The 23,542-nt window shown below is 41.3% G+C and overlaps 1 protein-coding gene across 1 annotated transcript in view; it reads right to left on the bottom strand.

Annotated features, from left to right (window-relative positions):
* The window catches only part of cbln1 (cerebellin 1 precursor), a 28,223-nt gene extending 5,210 nt beyond the window's left edge, over window positions 1–23,013 (bottom strand). The window contains exons 1-2 of the mRNA XM_063480220.1: window positions 22,267–23,013; window positions 20,928–21,047 (exon numbers count right to left, since the gene is read on the bottom strand). Coding sequence (XP_063336290.1) covers window positions 20,928–21,047; window positions 22,267–22,524 — 378 coding nt within the window. The 5' untranslated portion in view covers window positions 22,525–23,013. The remainder of the gene's footprint in view (window positions 1–20,927; window positions 21,048–22,266) is intronic.
* Window positions 23,014–23,542: the final 529 nt, after the last annotated feature.

Here is a 23,542-nt window from a genome sequence, read left to right as displayed (position 1 = left end):
CAGTGAAGCTCCTCACCGGGTGAAACTGTCAGCCTGGAGTTTGACTGTTTCAAAAAAAGAGAAAGTGAAGCTGCAGGAAATGTGTTGGGTTTTTTTGGTCACACCAACACAATTTTCTTGCATTCACTGGATTTTCCCCTCTATTCCAAAATGAAATTCAACTTAAAAGTTTGCTTTTTTGACCTTTTCTGATCTGATGGAGACCCAGAGTACACTCCAGAGGCAGATGTGCAGGCTAGTTAATAATCTAGGAATCTATTGGAGGCTGGAAATGTCAAAGAATGACCTTGAAAGGGCAATCAGCCATCGATATCTTATTTTTCTCCAAGTGAAAACTTTATGGTCACACCTAATACACAAATTAGTAAATGTAACAGAGTATATTGTATCTGAAACTGATGGACAACTTCTTGGATGGCTAGATGGATTAAAAGATGGACTGGGCACTTTTAATACTCTTCTACCACACGTTCCTTTAAAACTCCCAACATATATTGTCATCTGCCTCCTGGTGCACAAAACAACACGCTGGCTGTTTGTTTCTGTCCAGGTCACTCTGGTGTAGTAGTGTTTTCATTTTCAACAAGCTGACAGCAGTTTGAAAGATTTTGATTCCTTAAACAAACTTCATACAGGCCACGTTACCTGTCTACATGATCTTTACAGTATGGACATCAGGGAGAAAAACTCAAATTTACACCTGAGAGCTAAACATGTCAAAATATTTCTGTTTGGTCTCGAGGTAAAAAACTGTAAAACTGTCACCAACTGATGGAACACAGTCATAAACATCCCATAATTATACACTTATCCAAGTCATTCTGCCTGATGGTCAGGAGAGTGTGTGTGTGCGTGTGTGTGTGTGTGTGTGTGTGTGTGTGTGTGTGTGTGTGTGTGTGTGTGGGCAGGAGATGGAGAGCCTGTCAGAGTCAAGGGCTCTCTTGCCCAGCACTCCTCTTAATAGCAAACTGAACATGGCGACTCAGACTGTATCTGCATGTGTGGGTGCGTGTGTGCAGCTTTGAACAGTCAGCTTGTGAATCTGATGGAAAATACTCAGACTATACTGAAATTATTTTTTTAATTGTTACAAAGGAAACGCGGCACAGGTCATGGACAAATTTACATTTCACTATCGGCTGAAAACGCAGTCGCTGAGTTTATTACACCAGATAAATGTGAATTATTTGCTTTTACATTTAAATTGAAGTATTAGCAGAAAGACAGATTTGTTGCCACACGTAAAATATCACTCTTAACCACTCGCTAAAATAATCGTAGATCTCAGGCTAATATATGTGAGACATTGGACAGATTTCAATTTCATAAAATTAAAATTTCATCAATAAAACTGAAATTAAATTCATTGCTGACACCAAACATTTTTTTCCGTCTCTGACTGTGCTGTGCATCACAGTAACAGGGTTACTCCCTTTTAACAGGAAGAAACCTCCGGCAGAACCAGGCTCAGGGAGGGGCGGGGCCATCTGCTGTGATTGGTTGGGGTGAGAGAAGGAAGACAGGATAAAGACATGCTGTGGAAGAGAGACAGAGATTAATAACAGGTATGATTCAATGCAGAGAGGTCTATTAACACATAGTGAGTGAGAAAGGTGACTGGAAAGGAAAAACTCGATGCATCATGGGAATCCCCCGGCAGCCTACGTCTATTGCAGCATAACTAAGGGAGGATTCAGGGTCACCTGGTCCAGCCCTAACTATATGCTTTAGCAAAAAGGAAAGTTTGAAGCCTAATCTTAAAAGTAGAGATAGTGTCTGTCTCCTGAATCCAAACTGGAAGCTGGTTCCACAGAAGAGGGGCCTGAAAACTGAAGGCTCTGCCTCCCATTCTACTTTTAAATACTCTAGGAACAACAAGTAAGCCTGCAGTGTGAGAGCGAAGTGCTCTAATAGGGTGATATGGTACTACAAGGTCATTAAGATAAGATGGGGCCTGATTATTTAAGACCTTGTATGTGAGGAGCAGGATTTTGAATTCTGGATTTAACAGGAAGCCAATGAAGGGAAGCCAATACAGGAGAAATCTGCTCTCTCTTTCTAGTCCCTGTCAGGACTCTTGCTGCAGCATTTTGGATTAACTGAAGGCTTTTCAGGGAGTTTTTAGGACTTCCTGATAATAATGAATTACAGTCGTCCAGCCTGGAAGTAATAAATGCATGAACTAGTTTTTCAGCGTCACTCTGAGACAGGATATTTCTAACTTTAGAGATGCTGCACAAATGGAAGAAAGCAGTCTTACATATTTGTTTAATATGTGCATTGAAGGACATGTCCTGGTCAAAAATGACTCCAAGGTTCCTCACAGTGTTACTGGAGGCCAAGGTAATGCCATCCAGAGTAAGAATCTGGTTAGATACCATATTTCTAAGATTTTCAGGGCCGAGTACAATAACCTCAGTTTGATCTGAATTAAGAAGCAGAAAGTTAGCGGCCATCCAGGTCTTTATGTCTTTAAGACATTCCTGCAGTTTAACTAATTGGTGTGTGTTATCTGGCTTCATGGACAGATAGAGCTGGGTGTCATCTGCATAGCAGTGTAAATGTATGCTATGTCTTCTAATGATGCTGCCTAAGGGAAGCATGTATAATGTAAACAGAATTGGTCCTAGCACTGAACCCTGTGGAACACCATAATTAACCTCAGTGTGTGAAGAGGACTCTCCATTTACATGCACAAACTGGAGTCTATTAGATAGATATGATACAAACCACTGCAGTGCAGTACCTGTAATACCTACAGCGTGCTCTAATCGCTCTAATAGGATATTATGGTCGACAGTATGGAAGGCTGCACTGAGGTCTAGCAGGACAAGCACAGAGATGAGTCCACTGTCAGAGGCCATAAGAAGATCATTTGTAACCTTCACTAAAGCTGTTTCTGTGCTGTGATGAGCTCTGAAACCTGACTGAAACTCTTCAAATAAGCCATTCCTCTGCAGATGATCTGTTAGCTGTTTGACAACTACTCTTTCAAGGATGTTTGATATGAAAGGAAGGTTGGAGATTGGCCTATAATTAGCTAAGACTGCTGGGTCTAGAGATGCTTTTTAAGTAAAGGTTTAACTACAGCCAGCTTGAAGGCCTGTGGTACATAGCTGATTATTAGAGATAGGTTGATCATATTTAAGATTGAAGCATTAATTAATGGCAGGACTTCTTTGAGCAGTTTTGTAGGAATGGGGTCTAAAAGACACGTTGATGGTTTGGAGGAAGTAATTATTGAAGTTAACTCAGAAAGATCAATTGGAGAAAAAGAGTCTAAATGAATATCAATGGTACTGATAGTAGCTGTAGATAATATTACATCTGTGGGATGATTATTGGTAATTTTTTCTCTAATGATAAAAATTTTATTTGTGAAGAAGTTCATGAAGTCATTACTAGTTAACGTTAAAGGGATGGTTGGCTCAGTAGAGCTCTGACTTTTTGTCAGCCTGGCTACAGTGCTGAAGAGAAACCTGGGGTTGTTCTTATTTTCTTCAATCAGTGATGAATAGTAAGATGTTCTGGCTTTGCGGAGGGCTTTCTTATAAAGCAACAAACTATTTCTCCAGGCTAAATGATGATCTTCTAAATTTGTGACACGCCATTTCCTCTCCAGCTTACGAGTTATCTGCTTTAGGCTACGTGTTTGAGAATTATACCACGGAGTCAGGTACTTCTGATTTGAGGCCTTAGTTTTCACTGGAGCTACAGTATCCAGAGTCGTACGTAGTGAGGAGGTAAAATTATTAACAAGATGATCGACCTCTGTTGGAGTAGCGTTCAGGTAGCTGCTCTGCTCTGTGTTGGTACAGGGCATTGAAGATGATAACAGTGGGTGGATTATATTCTTAAACTTAGTTACAGCACTTTCAGAAAGACATCTATTTTGATGAAGTCTACTCTCCACTGCTGTGTAATCAATTATTGTAAATGTGAATGTTATCAGGAAATGATCAGACAGCAGAGGGTTTTCAGGAAACACTGTTAAATGTTCAGTTTCTAAGCCATATGTTAAAACAAGATCTAGAGTGTGATTAAAGTGGTGGGTGGGTTCTTTTACATTTTGAGAGAAGCCAATTGAGTCTAATAACAGATTAAATGCCATGTTGAGGCTGTCATTTTTAGCATCTACATGGATGTTAAAATCACCCACAATAATTATTTTATCAGAACTGAGCACTAAATCAGATAAAAAGTCTGAGAAATCAGAGAGAAACTCTGTGTAAGGCCCAGGTGGACGATAGATGATAACAAGTAAGACTGGTTTCTGAGTTTTACAGCTGGGGTGGACAAGGCTAAGCATCAGGCTTTCAAATGAATTAAAAGTCTGTCCGGGTCTTTGGTTGATTAATAGGCTGGTGTGAAAAATTGCTGCCACACCGCCCCCTCGGCCTGTGCTTCGAGGTTTCTGGTAGTTAGAATGACTCGGGGGTGTTGATTCATTTAAACTAACATAATCATCCTGCTGCAACCAGGTTTCTGTAAGGCAGAGGAAATCGATTTGTTGATCAATTATTAAGTCATGTACTAACAGAGACTTGGAGGAGAGAGACCTAATATTTAATAATCCACATTTCACTGTTTTACTCTCTGGTTCAGATGTGGATTCTGTATTGTTCTTTCTTTTTGATTTTTTATGTTTAAGTTTTTTATTGCTGGTTTTTGGTTTGTTTTTTGTCTGTTTGGGAGCTGACACAGTCTCAATGGAGATGGGTTTTTGGGGGGGGTAGCAGGAGGAGAGAAGCTGCAGAGAGGCGTGTAAGACTGCAACTCTGCTTCCTGGTCCCAACTCTGGATAGACATATTTTGGGGGGTTTAATAAATTGGTCCATATTTCTAGAAATGAGAGCTGCTCCATCCAAAGTGGGATGGATGCCGTCTCTCCTAACAAGACCAGGTTTCCTCCAGAAGGTTTGCCAATTATCTATGAAGCCCACATCGTTTCTGGGACACCACTCAGACAGCCAGCAATTTAAGGAGAACATGCGGCTAAACATGTCACTCCTGGTCTGATTGGGGAGGGGACCAGAGAAAACTACAGAGTCCGACATTGTTTTGGCAAAGTTACACACCGATTCAATATTGATTTTAGTGACCTCCGATTGGCGTAACCGGGTGTCATTACTGCCGACGTGAATTATGATCTTACTGTATTTACGTTTACCCTTAGCCAGCAGTTTTAAATTTCCTTCAATGTCGCCTGCTCTGGCCCCTGGAAGACAATTGACTATGGTTTCCGGTGTCTCTAGCTTCACATGTCTGAGAACAGAATCACCAATTACCAGAGTTTGACCCCCGGCGGGTGTGTCGCCGAGTGGGGAAAAAACGGTTAGACACATGAACAGGTTGGTGGTGTACCTGGGGCTTCTGTTTAGGACTATGCTTCCTCCTCATCGTCACCCAGCCGCCCTCTTTCCCCAGCTGCTTGGGGTCTGCCAGGGAACAGCTAGCAGGGCCTACGCTATCTTCGGCTGCACCAGCTACAGGGGCCTGGCTAGCTGCGGGTGAATGTAGGGTGCAAAGCCGAGTCTCCAATTCAGTAATCCTGGCCTCCAGAGCTGCAAATATGCTACATTTGTTACAGGTATCATTACTGCTAAAGGAGGCCGAGGAGTAGCTAAACATCTGACACAATGAGCAGGAGGGACAGGTGAAGAGGTCATGCTGCTGGCGAGTCGGCTACAAGCTAAGCCAAGCTAGCGAAACAGTAAATACACAGTGAGTGAATACCTTGGCTATAAATTAGGTAGTGAGTACACAGAGAGTGTGCTTCAGATGAAGCAGGTGAAGATTATACTATGAAAAAAAAATGTATCTAAAAGTTTTTAACTAAATTGCTAAGCAGATAAGCTACTCAAAAACACCACTGTCTTTGAGCAGAAACAGGAAGTGATGCTCTACCACAGAGAGAGCGACACCAAGTGACAGCGCCCCTGTAGCTGGTGCAGCCGAAGGGTCATGTTTGGGTTAGGTTTGGGTCATGTTAGGGTCATGTTTGGGTTAGGGCAGTGGTTCCCAAACTTTTTTTGCTGGGCCCCCCTTTGTTTATAGGAAAAATGTTCGCGCACGCACGCACGCGCACATCGTCCAACCACACACACCCATATTTTGCTCCATTGCGGTTTATTTCACACCTCAAACATTTAGTAAACAATTAAGCAAATACAAGTAATCTGCAATAAATTACAGGTAGTAATAAAATAAACTACTAACTCTTTTATGCTACGTCCACACCTACACGGGTATTTTTGAAAACGCAGCTGTTTCGTCCACACGTAAACGGCGTTTCGAATCACCGAAAACGGAGATTTTTTTAATCACGCAACGTCAAAGGTATGTGCCTTTTTTCACGTCACGCTGTGCGCACGTTATTGTTTACATGAGATGAATTGCAGAATGGCAGATAGAGACAAAATACTGTTAATCTGACTATCTGCAGGTTTTACACGCTTACATTTACACACGCAGTTACTGTCCCTCCGTTTAGAAAGGCAGAGGCGTCACGGTGTGATTATTTTACGTGTAGTTGTTTTTTTTCCTGTGTAATAATATTCAACATTGCTATCAATACATTTTTCAATCCCTCTGCAAAATGGGTTCAAAAACATAAACAACTGTTGGATGTTGTTTGTCCGTGATTTGAACCGGGGGAACAAATCGTGGCAGGATCAGCCTGATATTATTTGTATCCCACTGTAACTTTACTGTATAAAGAGCTAACATCTCCAAAATGTCAGGAGTAGTTAGTCATTTTAGTCATTACAACAAGTGTTTGTGAACTAAAAATCAAGAATGTGGGCCCCACACTTTGGGAAGGTCTGGGTTAGGGTAACCAAGATGGAAGCTCGGTCGCCAAAGGCGGCCGGGCTTCAATGCACAGGCCTTCCTTAGTCTCCACTCAGGGGTCCACATGGTCCCACTACAGACCTGTAAGAGGGCTTTATTCCTCATTCACAATTGGGGATATCAGTTGTTTTCCAGTTGGATTAGAGGAGGAGGGATAGGTGAGGGGAGAGAGAGAGAGAGGGAGAGAGAGGGGGGGGGGGAGGGGGGGGAGAGCAAGGGGGGAAGAGAGGGAGAGAAAAGGAGAGAGAGGGGGAAGAGAGGGAGATAAGAGGAGAGAGAGGGGGAGAGAGAGAGAGAGAGGGAGAGAAAAGGGGAGAGAAAAGGAGAGAGAGAGAGAGGAGAAGAAAGGGAGAGAGAGAAGGGAAGAGAGAGGGGAGGGGGAGAGAGAGAGAGGAGGGGGGAGAGGGGAAAGGTTAGGTTTAGGGCTCAAATAAATCCCGGCATGGGGTTTAGTGAGGTTAGGTTTAGGATAAGTCTCAGGGGTGGGATGTTAGAACAGTGTGTGTTGAATGGGAATAAGCAATAAACATAACAGCCATAATAGCACTAGAAACACATATAGAACCATAACTATGTACATCACACCAAACTTTTGTTTTTCAACATCCTTTTTCATTCAATCCCCTGGGATACATTGTGTCTAATTTGGCAATCCAAACTTTTTCAGCCCTCCTCCTCTGCTGGACTGACCATCTGGGATTTGCCTGTATCACAGTCGCCTTAACAGATTCCCAGCCATGAGATAAAAAGTGTCTTACCAGGTACGTATGGGTGTTCTTTCTCTTTGAGATATTGTGCCTGTGCTGTGTGAATCTGGTCAACAGTGTATTATGTGTCTCCCCGACATACTGGATACCACATTTTTTACAGGTGACCAAGTACATACAGTTTTTAGATCTGGGAGTGCCTTTGCACTGTTAGGGTTAGGTTAGGGTTAGGGGGGAGACTAACCAGAGGAAAGCAATGGAGGTGTATCGGTATGAGAGGAGAGTGCATTGTATGTGGCCGTCTAACCTCAACTTTGAACATCCAGTAAAGTTTCAAACAGCAGTCAGAATATTAAATCACTTCAGCATCTTTGCGTTTATTGAGCTAAAAAGATATCTGGAAGTTATAAACAGACATTCTAGGTTAAGTGCACTCAGGAAGTCTTCATCTGTAAATGACTAAATTATGAATTGTTATTAATACACCTAAAGCATTAAACTAAATTGAAGGTTATAGGAAACTATATTTGATGAGTGATGATCTTAATCAAGCTAAACCTTCTCATCAGATTAAAGGCACCGACTTCTTTCCAGTGATGAAGGACTGAATGATGGGGTAGACAGCAAAGATATTTTAGTGAGCAAAATATTAAATATAAAGTCTGTAAAACAAAACTTTTGCTCAGAGGCGATCAGATGTAAAACAGCAGCAGGTCAAACTTTGACAAATGTATCCCTAACTGTGGTTGATGGCCTTCTAAGATTCACTCACAGAATCGAAACTCTAACTGTATTTCATGGATGGCATCCATTCATCTGAGACACTGCCTCAGTGTAATGCTTACATTTAAAGAACATCATGTACACAATAAAAATATCTCTATGAACAGCTAATACGCGGACTGATGAGGCAATTTTTGAAATCTAATATATACGCCAGGGATGCACAATCTAGACATTTTTGCTGATAACCAGTGATTTCCTTTGACAATTCATCTGGTGACACTGTCACAGACACCTGCAGTACTACTGTATGTGTCTAACTGGAGGTGAAGTTTTGCATTTGTATTGCAACTCCAGACTGTGAAAAAGAAAAACGCTGCATTAGTGCATGCATTGATTGATTGTAATCATTACTCTGTTTCCAAGAGTCTTCAGTCACTGAAGAGAGATGAGCCTGGATTGCTTCAACACAAATATACTAATATCAACACTGGATCCAATCCTGCTATGCAAGCTTCATCAATATCTGCATCACTTCAACTGATCTTTGAGTGATAATGTCCAAAGGAAACAAGTACAGAAGCAGAGAAATCTAATGCACCTCTTAGTCGGAAACATTACTCTTCGTTGATGCTTGATGAATGTATGAACTTGTATTTTTATGTACCAACTCTTTCTTGTTTCAAATAAAAAACATCAAGTACTTCCTCCACCATGTCGAATATCAAGCTGGGCCCAGTATACTTAGAATACAGATGAGGATCACAAAGCTAAAGAGAACATTTTATGTGGAGAGATGCATCCGAAGACTCCGGGTTAGCCTTATTAACCCTTCATATCATAATATAAAATAATCATTAGAAGGGGAGACACAGGAGAAGCAGAAGAAAACCAGGCAGAGATATCAGGATGGGAACACACACAGACGAAAAACAGATGAAAAGTAGGCCATTAAACACAGGAACAGACAGAAAGACAGCAGAGACAGAGGGGGGACATGGTTCGTGTCCAGTGTGCGTGTAATGCTTCCAAAGAGAGACAGAGATGGCAGACAAGGAAAAGCCAGCATCATTACATCACTCCGTTACCCTCAGATAAACACAAGAGCACACACAACTACCCAGCCATTCAACCAAATCACTCCTGGGGACACCTACAAACCAAGCTCCATCCCTCCAGTCCCACACGGTTCCCCACATATACATGAAACACACACGTGATCTCTCTTACTGTCAAAATGTGTTCCCCTGCTGTCCCTGCAGACTTGCAAAATTCAAACATGGGCAGGCTTTTCTATCAGTTAGAATCGGGGTGGGGGGCTGCACATACTTTGTTAAAACACAATGATAGGACAATGAGGGGACAGTGCCAAGTGGGCTTGTGTGATTTTTGTCCAGCCAAGTCGGGCTCCAACATGTGAGACACAAGAGCAGCTAACAAATCATTTGATAGCTTGATGATGATTTTAATTCAGACTGTAACACATGAGGTCTATGAACAGAAGACATATGAATAAAGTCATGTTTTCAGATTTGGATGTGTTTCTGTGTTTCTGACAGAGTCAGTGATGTATGGTTCTAATAAAGCTGTGACAGTGGCTTTGGAAGGATGAGACTGTGGTCAGCACACACACACACACACACACACACACACACACACACACACACACACACACACACACACACACACACCTGTACAAATAAAAAAAACGCATTGGCTGTGCTTCTGTGTGGCCATCTACCCACCCCACCCTCACACACACTTTCAGCTACACCTACACCCATTCAATTAGCAGCCATAAATATAAAAGCATGATAATAGGGCTTCGCGTCATGTCAGGCCGCGATCGATCTGCATTCATTAATGCATAAGCACCAATTAACTGGCTGAGTAATGGAAAGGAGAGACAGAATAACGAAGGAGAGTGAGAGAAGAACGAGGAAGCGCAGAGAAAGGAAAGAGAGACGGCTGCACTGGCAGGAGGATGTTGGAGAGGGCCGAGAGACAGCAAAGACAGAATCGGTCTTTCTCTATGTAAATAGAATTTGTCTGACGTCTCAGTGCTGCACTTAATGTTTAACGACACGATGACATCCTGTTATTGCATCATCAATTCCTGTCCGGTTGTCTGTCTTGACATGACAATGATACTCTTCTGGTTGTCCCCCACCCTTTTCTCTCTTTCTCTGCACCCTTTTCATCTTTCTTCTTTTCAACACGTTTCCTTTTCTCTCATCGGTACATCTTTTGCTTTCCCTTCTTTTTCCCCACTGGACCTTTCACATTTTCATTTTCATCCACACATTACAGAGACAGAGACAGAGTGATGATACATAAGCTACATAATGGTGCATCTGTCTGAGGACTGTGACACCTCCGTCTTTAAAACAGCAAGTTTCCAAAGTTTTCTAAAGTTCCTCCAGGGTCATTGTGAAGATGGCTAAAGATAACAAAAACAAAAGAAGGCTGTGTGCCTCAGTGGGTAAGGATGGATAAGATGGATATTCTGTATGCACTCTAAGTCAAAGTGCGTGCAAGTGCCTCTGAAATCATTTAGTGGTAATATTGTTTGAGAAACGTTGAATATATTAATTGGCCCACTCCTATTAGTTAGCATCCACCCATTCATTTCCCTACACAGCAGCATAAGCTTAGACCTCCCCATCCACCTCCGCCAAGCCGAGTGATGTCATCTCTTTCAAACTAGAGGAATATATAGAAAACAAGCGAAAGAATTTGGTCGGAGTGCAGAAGAGGCTTTACGATGAGGATGGGATTTGAACCCACACGTACAAAGCACAACAGAGTAGCAGTCCAGCGCCTTAACCACTCGGCCACCTCATGAGACACCTTCGGTCCTTTGAGCCTGGTTCTGTTGGAACTTTCTTCCTGCTAAAAGGTTGTTTTCTTTGCCACTTTCACCAAGTGCTCGCTCATAAGGGGTCGTCAGACTGTTCCTCTATGATTGTAGCATCTTTATCCTTTAATAATGAAAATGAAGCACCTTCAGCTGATTGCTGTGATTTGTCTCTGTGTAAATAAAACAGAATTGAAATGAAATAGAATTTAAATCAAAAGTAAATGTAAACAGGTAGTCTGCCCCACCCACTGTCAGGATAATGGAATAATCCTGAAGGGCTCTGCTTTCTCTGTGAAAGGAACACCAGTGACGTTTTTAACCAGTGAAGGATGTTAACACATTAGCACATTAGTCATGACAAATGAACAGTATGAAAACAACAGCAGTTCCTGGTATAACACAACATTAACAGAAGGACTAGTGATAACAACCACAATAGGAATATTCATAGATAATTACAGCAGTACCACTTCAGTAAACCTGAGGTTTCTGGCTAAACTCAGTAAATTGATCATTTCCACTATCATGCTTTGCATTTTGGGGGAGAAAGCTTTCACTGTTTCACAAGCTGAATCATTATGTGAATGTGGAGCATGTTTGCTGTTATTTAGGTCACCTCTGTGTGTTTATTTTGTGCTATCGACCATCTTCTCTATTTTCAGATTTTCTGCTTTTGTTGATGCACCGTTTCATTAGATTTTGAGGAAACAGTAGCTGCTTTCTCGAATACAATAAGTAAAAGGAATCTCAAAGTGGGTAATGGCTGTGTTTTGTAATCATTTAAAAAAGGCATTTTTTACCATTCCAGATGAAACATGTACATAAAAGGAACTCGGAGACAAAGCTGTGTGTGCAGAGCGACCGTATGCTGCTAATTTGAAGTTACGATTGCGAAGCGAGCAATCAAGAGTGTACATCCAGTATAACCAGAGCATTATCGTTCCCAACGCGTAACGTACGATTTGTCACAGTCGTCGGTATGTTACGCGTTGGGATGAGAACGTGTTGGTATAACAGTCATATATTAGAAAAAGCACAGAAACAAAGTTATTGTGTAGTTATTGTTCACTCTGATAACAAATAATACACAAAGTATTCTGAAGCGCTCTAACACACAAAACCAGAATTGGCCTCTCCAGTCTTCAGATGTATTAACTCAGTGATCACTGCTGCTTCTTCTCCTTTGCCAGCTGTCTGACTGTCACTGTCCTTAATTTCTGCTTCAGTACGTCTGATTGTTTTCATTTGATAGCAGGAAGCCTCATTAGGAATGAATTTCCAGATGCCATTTGGAAAACAGGCACAGAAGAAATGACTCACTGACCAAAGCAGGTACAGAACTTTTGAAAGAAAGCACACAAACTCTGTGCTCACAAAGTTTAACAAAAGAACTATTTGACCCTATTTCAGCATTACTTAATTACTTTTACATCTTAACATGACGTCTTTTTGATCCTATTTTCTGTATTAAAGGGTCAAGATAAGGAAACTAGCAGCTGTTATACCAAATTTTGTCACAGCTGACTAACGATGTTTTTCACCTCAGTCTCATGCTAAGCAGGTTTGAGGGTGTTCGGTAACGGGCCTCTGAGGTCATCTCCTGGCAGTTCAAACTTTTAATACCCAGAGAAAACCAAAATGTGTAATCTGTTGTTGGCGTCTACCACACTAACTTTATTTGTCCAGTCACACTGAACAGTGGGACCGTTTGGCTTGGTCCGTGTGTTTCATTGAGCTTGAAGTAAACGTGTTGTCTTCACTTCACCTGGCTGTCCCCATTACTGTGTGTGTCAGACAGAGCAGAGAGGCTGAAGCTCAACCATAAAGTATATCACAGCATCATTTGACTGTCGTTATCAACCTTTGAAGAAAAAAATCAGGGTTTCTGTGTAATCATCATCATATTCATATACGAACGCAGTTTGGAGACATCCAGTTTGTTGCAGCTGTGAGTGAAATCTTTGCACTGTTGAAGCTGTGTGTCTGCTGTCCACTGATGAAGCTGTGACCACTGTTTGCACTGTTAAGGAATACTTAAAGAAGTGCTAACAATGTGTCCCAAGTTAGTAACAGACTTATTCTGATGAGGATTGGGCTGAAAAGGTTGCACTGACGGCATCACTACAGCAGCTGCTTTACTAAAGGAGTCAAACACACTGAACAGCTCCAGATAGAAAGAATCCTGGATTTTCCTGGAGTGTTTTATAGCAACATTTACCTTTTTTAAATAGAATATATAAAAAAATGACCAACATTTACTGAAAATGCTACATTTGCCCTTTCATCTACACAGTTGATAACAGAATCTAAACACAACATAATATCAAATATGATTGTCATCATTATTATATTAGAGGACAGCGATGTTAGAACTGATAGCAGCATATTTTTCCTGGGCGCTGTTCTGGCACTCGTACCAATTTAATGCAAGTCTCATTCGAGTCAGATGTTTTGGGGTATTTGTTGATGTTTTCTGACATGTTATATTGTAAACAATCAATGAATGATGTCTGAATGCTTCACTTTGAAGAATATGGATTGGCACGTGTTGCCTAACTGTCATCCACTGGCACAAATGACTGTTTTCTGTTCAAAGCACTCTGAAAAGTTGATTTGGTGCTTTTGTAAAGAGTTTCTGTGAAAATGATCAAAAAATGAAACAGCATTTATTCAAAGAGATGGAGGCAACCGGAGCAAAGGTCACAGCTGAACTGTGCACACACACACACACACAGACTCACACAGGCACAAAAACAGATCTTAACAAATGTCAGCAGATCACACCCGTCTTCATCAATACTGCCTCAGGGAACAACATCATTAATTTGAGGAAACCGCTGGGCAGAGCCTTCAACTGTCTTTTTTTGTTGTTGTTTTTTCCCACTGGTGAAAGTCAGAAAAACATGCAACTCTGGATCTGTTGCCAAATGTCAAACCACATGAAAGATAATTAAGACAGATCATCTGAAAACTCCAACAAGACCAGATGGTCCTATGAGTCTCTAATATTTATATTACACACACCATAAGCCAGAGGAAATTGAATATACCCACAATTCAGCTACTTAAATTATTTATACCATGCAAGAAAACACAGAGTACAAGAAAGACAAACGTCAAAATCAAATAAAAACTGAATATAAAATTATACCGAGCAAAGCACTGAACCTCAGACTAAGTGCCCATCATCTCATAATGCTACAGACAGTGTGTACTGTCTGTGGTATTAACACAGCTGCCCTGTTTCATCTTGCAGACGTGCAGACACACACCTTGCGTCTGCTAAATGCAAGAGTTGTTTTTACTGTGGTAATTAACAGGAAGCGGTTTTGTGTGGTGCAAGTCCAGCCACGAATGGCTAAAAGTATTTTCCTATAATCCTGAGTGCTAAATTTAAATATTGCTCTTTGTTTAAAGAGATGTCAGTGAGATATGTAAATATCCTGTCTTTTCACATTATGTCCTAATGACTCATTTGTTACATCAACCCTGTTCGATTTAAAGAAAATTAATACCCAAAGAACGCCCGACTCCTCCTCTCTTTCACACATGAGCATAAATTCAGTGCAACCTTTGCGAGACTGAGCACAGGTTCATTAGATAAATACGACACCAAGCATCTGGCTGGCAGACTGTGTGTCACTGTATAAATCCGTGTGTATCGCTTCAATAGAATCAAGTTGTACCTGCCACCCTTTTGGTGGGAAAAAGCAAATTTCCCCACAATGTAACAATATAAGTCATTTAATTGAAAGGATAAAAGTGTACTGTCCTCTGACGCAGTGAAAACAAGGGTGTGTGTGTGTGTGTGTGTGTGTGTGTGTGTGTGTGTGTGTGTGTGTGTGTGTGTGTGTGTGTGTGTGTGTGTGTGTGTGTTAACTATAAATGAAAAGGAAAAGCTTAGAAACATCTTCTTTGTTATTAGATGCTCACAATACAGAACATTTTGTATAAATGTATTCTACATAAATTATAATATTGTGTAGCTATTAATTACCTCTCATATTTTAACGATGTTCTGTATATTTGCCTGTTTATCACTTTACTCTGGAAGAACGCAGTGTTTTCTAATCAAATGCTTCATCTTCTGACAATCGATACCGCCCAACCAAACTCATTAAAATGTCAGAGTGTGCAAAAAACGAATACATGGCAAACGCTGAAAGGTGACTTTCTGTTTGACCTCCTGGCATATTTTTCATAACACAACCAAAAGGCATAGCTCTGCATTCTTAGATTCTTATTAGTGTCGGCTGACTGTTGATGAGTATCAGTTAATTGGGAAATTTGCATGATCTGTAAATTATGATTAGCATAAAGTAAGTCCAAGAATAAAAATGGGTGAATCTTTTGTGCCACACTAATGCAGAGCCACAGCGGCTTATTGAGGAATGTGTCTCTTGCTTAAAGTATCACCGTGGATCCTCACTGTCATTAACACCTGGCACAATTGTTTTTGGCTGGCAAGATTTTTTTCTTCTTCAAACACTTCTATGTTTTCTCACCTTTTATGGGGCATTTAAGTGTAACAGAGCCAGATGGAAGCTTAGGAGACCGGAGTGGCTCTGACACAGATCACAGGTGCACCGCTGGAACAAAACCAAAGCACAGACACGTGTGCTGTAACCATGTAGCTAACAGGACGCTACCAAAAATGTATATTGTTTACAAATGTTGTGATATTTTCACATGAGGGTGGCATTGGATCAAGATCACCCAATGCTTGGGGGAAGACGTGTGTATCAACTTAGTACAATGTGGTGCCTATATAGGGTGGTTTTACACTACAGTTGAGCCCTGAATCACAAATGCTAATGGTGGTACCCATTTGGCTTTAAAACGCAGCTGATCACTGAAATTTGTATGTGTCCTCGTATATGTACGCTTTATATAAAATTTAATACAGTGATTTTTAGATGACCATAACGGTTGGACTGGTGTGAAATAGTAGACCGACTGATTACCTGTAGAGCGTAAACAATGCTTACCCTTGCCATACTTTCTAAGTCAAGAGAACCTAAGAACAGATAAGATGTTTATTTATGTGGCTTTGACTCGCCTCTGAAATAAACACTCTCTGAACCAGGAGCACAAGCCTATCGTATTTCTATTAATTATTTGTTATATTTCATGCAGTTCATTCTGTTCATGGTGCAACAGATCCATATGCAGTACAGTCCGCTCCACATTAATGCTAGGTTATCTGGGTTTCAGTCTATTCTTTTAATTGAAGCTACGTAGTTTAACTTTTTCCCATTTCCAGCAATAAAATCAAATAAATATTATCATCACGGTACATCGTGCACCATAATTATAATGTCTATTTGTTGACCTTTATCACCATTACCACTAGTGGTAATTTACTGTGCCAATCCTTGTTGTAGTGTTTAAAGCAAACGGACCCCTCCTCTCTCTCCTCTGCTCTGCTGCTTCGCCTGAAACATGGCTGAAGTGAGTTACTAACTCAAAAATCTTTGAACCACCATCTTGTGAAGATTCGAACCACTTTTTTTATGTTGCAACTCTACATTAGATACACTTTGAACAAGTGACAGGTGCTAAATGGCTACATATATTACGTGTTGGCGCTACACTGGGTGCTGGGGCAGCCTTCAGTTTGAAACAAGCTGTTTTAGCTCAGTCCTTTTAAGGCCAACCGCCCTTTTTTCTCCTGACCGGCTCCACCTTACAAACACACAGAATGTGTGAACAGCGGATGGGTGGTGCCTTTAGTGGTCAACGCCAGAACTGTGCCTGAGACGACTGAATGAAAAAATACTTTGACGTCATCCAAAGTCAAGAAGTGTTAAAGACTTTAAAGTTCAGTTATTAAAAACTTCAGCCATCTTTCATATGGGCGTCTAGCATTTTAACATAAAAGCATCAAAGACCACTTTTTAAACAATGTTTGTACGCTTGTTTGAATTCAGTGCTGAATAGTGTCAGACGAGGCAGCAGGCTCTTTCAGGCCCTAGCTTGAAACTACGACCATTTGCCATTTTCAGAAATCATTTTTTAATCTTTTTGGCGTGATAATTATTTGCCGCGTCTTGACACATACCTCGGTCGAGGTAACGTGGCCTCCTATTTTTGTGCTTGTGTCTAATAAATGTGTTATCTGCAGTGGAGAGCAGCACGGAGGAGTCACACTATATTAAATAAACTGTTTGAGGATATTTAAGTACGTTTAGAAGGAATGTGGCTTATGCAAATTTTCATCTCAGTGGTGTGTGCACGTATCAATCTTTAAAAGTGTTTTTAAAACAGAATTTGACAACACTTTAATGAAGTGGTGCTTCTATGGGAAAACCACTTGAGACATGACTAAAAACGATGGCCTTATGTAACGCAGTAACATGTATACTGTGAATTTATAGATCATATATAAATATTCTTGGAGTGTATAATTGTCAAAATATACTCTTATTTATTTAAATAGATTTTTAATACTGTACGTTCTAAAAAAAAATAGATTTGACCAAATCTGATTCAAACTATGCTCTTTGTAATATCTTATTACAGGTTACTGTGTAATCAGAATAATTACTTTTTAATGTAACTAATAGCAGCACTGCTCAGAATATGAAGCAGTTGAAATATTTAAAGTTTTGCTTCAAATGCAATTTTTTACTTTTAAGCTTAAACAAATGATAAACTGGCATTCTTTATAATATAATTCTTATATTAATTCTACAATTCTTTATAATATCATTCAGATAAATGTGATTTCATGTGTCACAGTAAGTGACGACAGTTACCAACGGTGATGGTAAACATGCGTCTCAGTGTCACTGTGTATGTAGCAGACTAACGTTATATTGGGCCCCTGTGGTCTTCTTGCTATAGTGTAGTGAACACGGCGACTGGGTTTTCTGTACTGCATGACTTCTGAAATCGTGTTGAGCAGCACTTCTGTACATTTGCTCTCTGTATAGCAATATAAACATCTGTATATAATCTGCTCCTATTGCACTTCTGATTAGATGCAAACTGTATTTCGTTAGCCTGTATTTATACATGTGTAATGACAATAAAGATGTTTTATTTGAATGACCCCACTCACTTTAAGCTGAGAATAAAAAACGTTGCCTTGGGAATACATGTAGGTGTGTTAGGGACATGTGCAACTACTTGGTCGAAGAGCTATGTGTAAAAAGGTAACATTTCTTGTTATTGGGCCGTGTGCTATGAGCAGCTTGAAGTCAAGCCTCTGGGTTTTTGCTCTAAATGGGAAAATCAAAGTAACAGAAAGGCCTATAATACACACAGCGTGAGGCATTTTAGCTGTGTTCTTTGTGTCACTTTCAGAGCTACAGGCCGGCTTTGACTTGAGGCTTTTATGAAAGCTACTTCTGAATATGCTCACATGCTTAAAATACTGCTGTAAAATATCCACTTTTTTACATTGTAAAACCAGACGGCAATATATTTTTCATAATGTTCTGCTGGATCTTTTACTAACAAAACTAGAATTGTTTACAGGTCGCTAAAATGAATATCCAGTGCAAATTTCACAGAGATAATTGAAACCAATTTTTAAAACAATGCAAACATCTACTTAGTAATAACAAGCTGTTGATAATAGGCTGTGATCCTGTGTTTTTTTAAAGTTGCTGCGCAGTGGTCAAAGAGCTTATTAACCTCTGTTTACTACCTCCAGTAATTTTCAATATAGATTATCACGGTCTTCAAAAATGCACAAAAAATAAACATCTAATTAAAAATCAGCCTACTGAATCTGAGAGGACTCAGAGTCTACCAGCACCTTGTGTGAATGTCTTATTGATATTTGAGTTACAGATGTGAAACATTCAGAATTCATGATGTGGAATTTATTTCTTTTATTTGTTTTGAGTGCTGTGGCACACGCTGGAAATGCAACTCATTTTCACAAGTGGCAAAATATTTCATACCTATACAGTAAGTGATTTTTATAAACACTGTAAATAAGCCCCCTATTAGCCGACATGGATGGCTAGAGCGATACGAGTTCCCTTTAGATGGGAGAATATGCCGCATTTCATTTTCCATATGTATTTTTAATTCGGAGGCATAAAGCAAAGACACCCACATTACCTCTCTGAACCTCCCAGATAAACAGGCAGATCCGTGCACAGGAAAGGACTGATGAGATGGAACAAAATGTTTATCCTTTCCTACACGTATGCAGCATTTGCTAATCAATAGCGACTCGTGATATTTGGCTTTTTCCTGTCTCATTTGCTCGTTCTCTTCCCGTTTGGTCCATTATGTCTCCTTTTCTCTTTCATGCATTCCTATCTCTCCTTTCCATTTCTATCATCCCCCATTTTCTCTTTACTTTCATTTTCCTCTCCTTTGTCCTATCACCCCTGTGCGCCCACCCCCTTCTTCTCCATCCCCTTGTCCCTCTTTTTTTTTTAATTTACTCTCAACTGCTCTTCTTTTCCTGCTGTCTTTCGTCTCCTGCATGCACCACAGTAGCTGCCTCTAAGGCAATCAAACAGTGGGAGTTTTCAACACAGCAGATGCGCTGGATGGATGGGAGGAGGATGAGTGGAAGAGGTTGAGGGTGAGCAGCACGCAGGCTGGATGCTTGGAGGAGAGAGGACAACCTACACTGGTCTATTTTATGTCAGAAAGCATGCCAGAACAAAGCTTCTTCGAATCATCCACAATCAGTTTTCAACAGTTATTGATTTTAAAATGTTTAAGACTTCAGAGGGCTTATATTGAACAGGACTTAGCCCAAAGTATGTGCTTTTAAAACTCAAAGTTTTTACTTTTATATCTCATAGCTATAAATGATAATGTGACAGTGCCAAGAGTCAAGTGTTTGCCATCCAGCATCTTCTGCATACAGGCACACACAAAATGACTGGGAGCATGTGGCAAGCCCGACGCAGCTTTCCCTCTCAAATATTGCCCGCTCTCCTCGTTGCTGTTATTGTTGTTTCTTCCGCTGCCATGCTAATTAATGCAAGACTCCAATAATAATGTATAAGTAGCAAAACATAATGCCAAAGCCTCAGGGGAGCCAACAGCATAATTACACAACGGATTAAATTGCAAGACTTACATTGTAATTAACGCTGTGTGGCTTGTAAAGCATCATCACGCGCATGTTAAATGCTAGAAATGGGACTGCTTAAGAGCTTCCTATCACTTGACACATCAAAAGAAATGTGGAAACTACAGCTAAGCTATAAGAGGAGTTATTAGTGGGATAAAAGAAGACTTGTGACGGACCACACTCCAGGCGGTGCATGCGAGTGAGGGTGTGACAAACAAATAAATAGAAAACATGTTACTTCTACTTAAAACCTGTTTGTGTGTGACGTTGTTTGCTTGAGGGAGAAAATTAAAATGCCTGTCTTGCTCTCTTCAAAATCTCTTCTAAATAATCAAAATCTTCCTGTTGTCTCGTTTTGTCAGGGAAACAGACAGAGGGGGACGTTGCTGTCCGTGGTGCTGAAAGTAAAGACGCCGGAGCCACGCACCCCTCGCGCTCACCACAGCAGCCCCGTCCTCCTGCTGGTTACACGGGCTTCATTTGGCTCCATCCTCTGTGCATGTATTGATTAATTATGATTGGCCCAGCAGGTGGCGGAGGGCTAGCTTTCACACTATTAACGGCGGCCTCTGCTGTCGTTGTCTCTGGAGACAGACATCTCAAACATCTAATGACCGACGCTGCAGCTCATGTTCGACTTATATAGGCAAGAACATCCAGCTGTCAAGCAGTGTGGTCGAAAAGCACAGGTACACACACACACACACATGACAAATACACAAACAGGCGTTACCTGTATAGTTTGGCGATTGTAGACTTTAACTACGTGGAAGTTAAAACTGTAAATTCCTTTCCGTGGTGCAATGAAGTTGCTTCTCTCTTCGTCAAAATTCCTCCCAACATTTACAAGAACCTGAAAGACAGACAGACAGAAAGACAGACAGAAAGAAATTCACTGGTACAACCGCTTTGTCATGCTGCGCGAAACACAACTGCAACCAACTCAAAATATTTTTATTTCAAAAATGACTTGACGAGGAAACAAACTAATTTGTGCTCCCCTTTGTGAGAAAATGGATTTTTATACAGCCAAATACTTCATCCAGAATTTCTTCTGTTGTTTATTTGGTGTGGAATTGACTAATCCATTCAACCCACATGTTTCTGGGGCAGACACCCTGTTGAGACTCTTGTGCTCCCCCTGGCCCCAGACCACACACTCAGATTCACTCATGTAGATGGAAAACTCTCTGCTTTTTATCTGGGATTTTTCTCCTTGTCAGAACTTCTAAACTTTATGGGGACTGGAAGGGAACTTGATCGAGCTTTCAAATGAATTTTTCAATTATGCACTCCTGCAGCCAAATGTCTGATTTTATGGATGGAGGCGAACTATGACGTGAAATTGAACGGCAGTTTGAGGGAGAATTAACCTTTAACGGCAGCCGGGTAGGATCTCACTCTCGTGACCTTCCCTTACTAAATTATTTGGAGAGATGTCAGTTCCCATATCCCACCCCGTCAGCTCAAAAAGTTGAGATATTGAAAAGCCTTGCATACCTGGCTACACAGCCACTTTACCAATAAAATTTACTACCTAAAAAATGAATCCACAGTCTGTTATCTCCGACAGCCAACACCACCGGAGACACGATGCATCTGCGCACAGCTCCGCCGCTGTGGTATTATCTATCTCCCAAGTTAACCTGGATACTTGTTTTTCGTCTTTCTAATGGTCTTACGCAACATGTCTGTTGACTAAGTGGAGTATTTATTGCGCACAGTCTAAATTCGTAGTTTGCAGGAAGGCGAAGTGGAATATCTGTGGTGCTCTAACGTGCAGGGGGGAAATGCCAGTTTTATTCCTGACGCCTTTGTGACATCGACTAAATTATATTTTACCCCCACCCCCGCCATCAGTAGTAAAAACTGTCTTCCCAGCATATTAATACAGTTCACCTAAAACAGCACGCATTCTATAGTCTACACAATAAAAATAGATCATCTGAAACTTTTATGTCTTACAACATTTCTTCTTCAGGTTGTAAGAAGATTAAAAACAGACAAACACTGAGCTGGAATCTTTTTTTTTCTTCTCTCTGTCACATTGGACTATATCTTTTGTCTCCTACCCGATCGAAGTAGATGACCATAGTCCGGTTGCTCATCTCGGAGGGCTCGTGGTTGGTGTTCCGGACTGCGGAGAACGCCACCTTTGCGCTTCCCGAGCGCACCGAGATCCCGAGCGCTGTGCCCGTGGGGTCCGAGGTCGGGTTGGAGTCGCACACCACGAGGCACTTTCCCTCCAGGACGATTGGTTCCGTCTCGTTCTGAGCGCGAACCGGACTCGCCGCAAGCCACACGGCACTTAAAAGGCAAAACGCCAGCATGTCGGAACCGAGCAGTGAACTTGTTCAGGTCGTCTTCACACCTCAAACCGGAGTGGGTCTATTCCCCTTTAAAAAAAAAAAAGTCAGGTAGGAAGAGTTTCCCACTGTTCCTCGATTAACCTTAAAAGGTTCGTTTTACAACTAGGTGCAACTCCGCTTTCTTGGATTTAATTAGCCTAACGTGAACTCCCTGGCGGAGTGTCTCAAACCCAGACGGTTTAGTTTTAGGCGTCTCTGCTCCTTTTTTTCAACAATTGCTTTATTAACCCGTATCTCCAGGCGAGTCCCCAGTTTTCACCTGTTCCTTTCCTGTTTTCCCACCTCTCAGCAGCTTATCTGTCACTTGGAAACACAGTAAGGGAGAGTCGTGCGCGCAGCGGAAGGGCCCTGGACGAGTGACGAGGCAGCAGAACTCATAGCGCAGAGGGGGGAGCTCCGTCTGCTCTGTCGCGCGCGCTTGAATTATTGATATGTGGGATATGAGAGTTTCAAACACAAAAGGCTCAGAAGGGACGCGGCGCGCGAGCGAAAGATGCTCCCGCCCAGGTCCCACTTTTTCTTTTTTTTTCTTTTTTTATTTCCACAGACCTCCCCCCCCCCCCCCCCCCCCCACACACACACACACACACACACCCCTCCCTGCCTCTGTAACGGAGACTCATCATCGGATTAGCGCGTGCGCGTCTTCGATATTTTCCAATCACTGCGTGCAGACCGCCCCCTCCCCGCCCCACTACTTGAGAGAGCCTCTCTCTCTCCTTTTCTCTCTTTCTGTCCCTGCTCCATCCCAAACTACTGCTTCAATTTCTTTTTTACAGTCTATCTATCTATCTATCTATCTATCTATCTATCTATCTATCTATCTATCTATCTATCTATCTGTCTGTCTGTCTGTCTGTCTATCTGTCTGTCTATCTAACTACAGACAGACAGACAGCTAGATGTGTTGAAATAATGCAGAATGTGCCAAATGAGCACCGCTGGGAAATAAAGACATAAACATCACAAGTCCTTTTTT

Source organism: Pelmatolapia mariae, linkage group LG7 (genome assembly GCF_036321145.2).
Source record: "Pelmatolapia mariae isolate MD_Pm_ZW linkage group LG7, Pm_UMD_F_2, whole genome shotgun sequence".
Taxonomy (NCBI): domain Eukaryota; kingdom Metazoa; phylum Chordata; class Actinopteri; order Cichliformes; family Cichlidae; genus Pelmatolapia; species Pelmatolapia mariae.
This window is presented reverse-complemented; position numbering and strand designations above follow the sequence as displayed.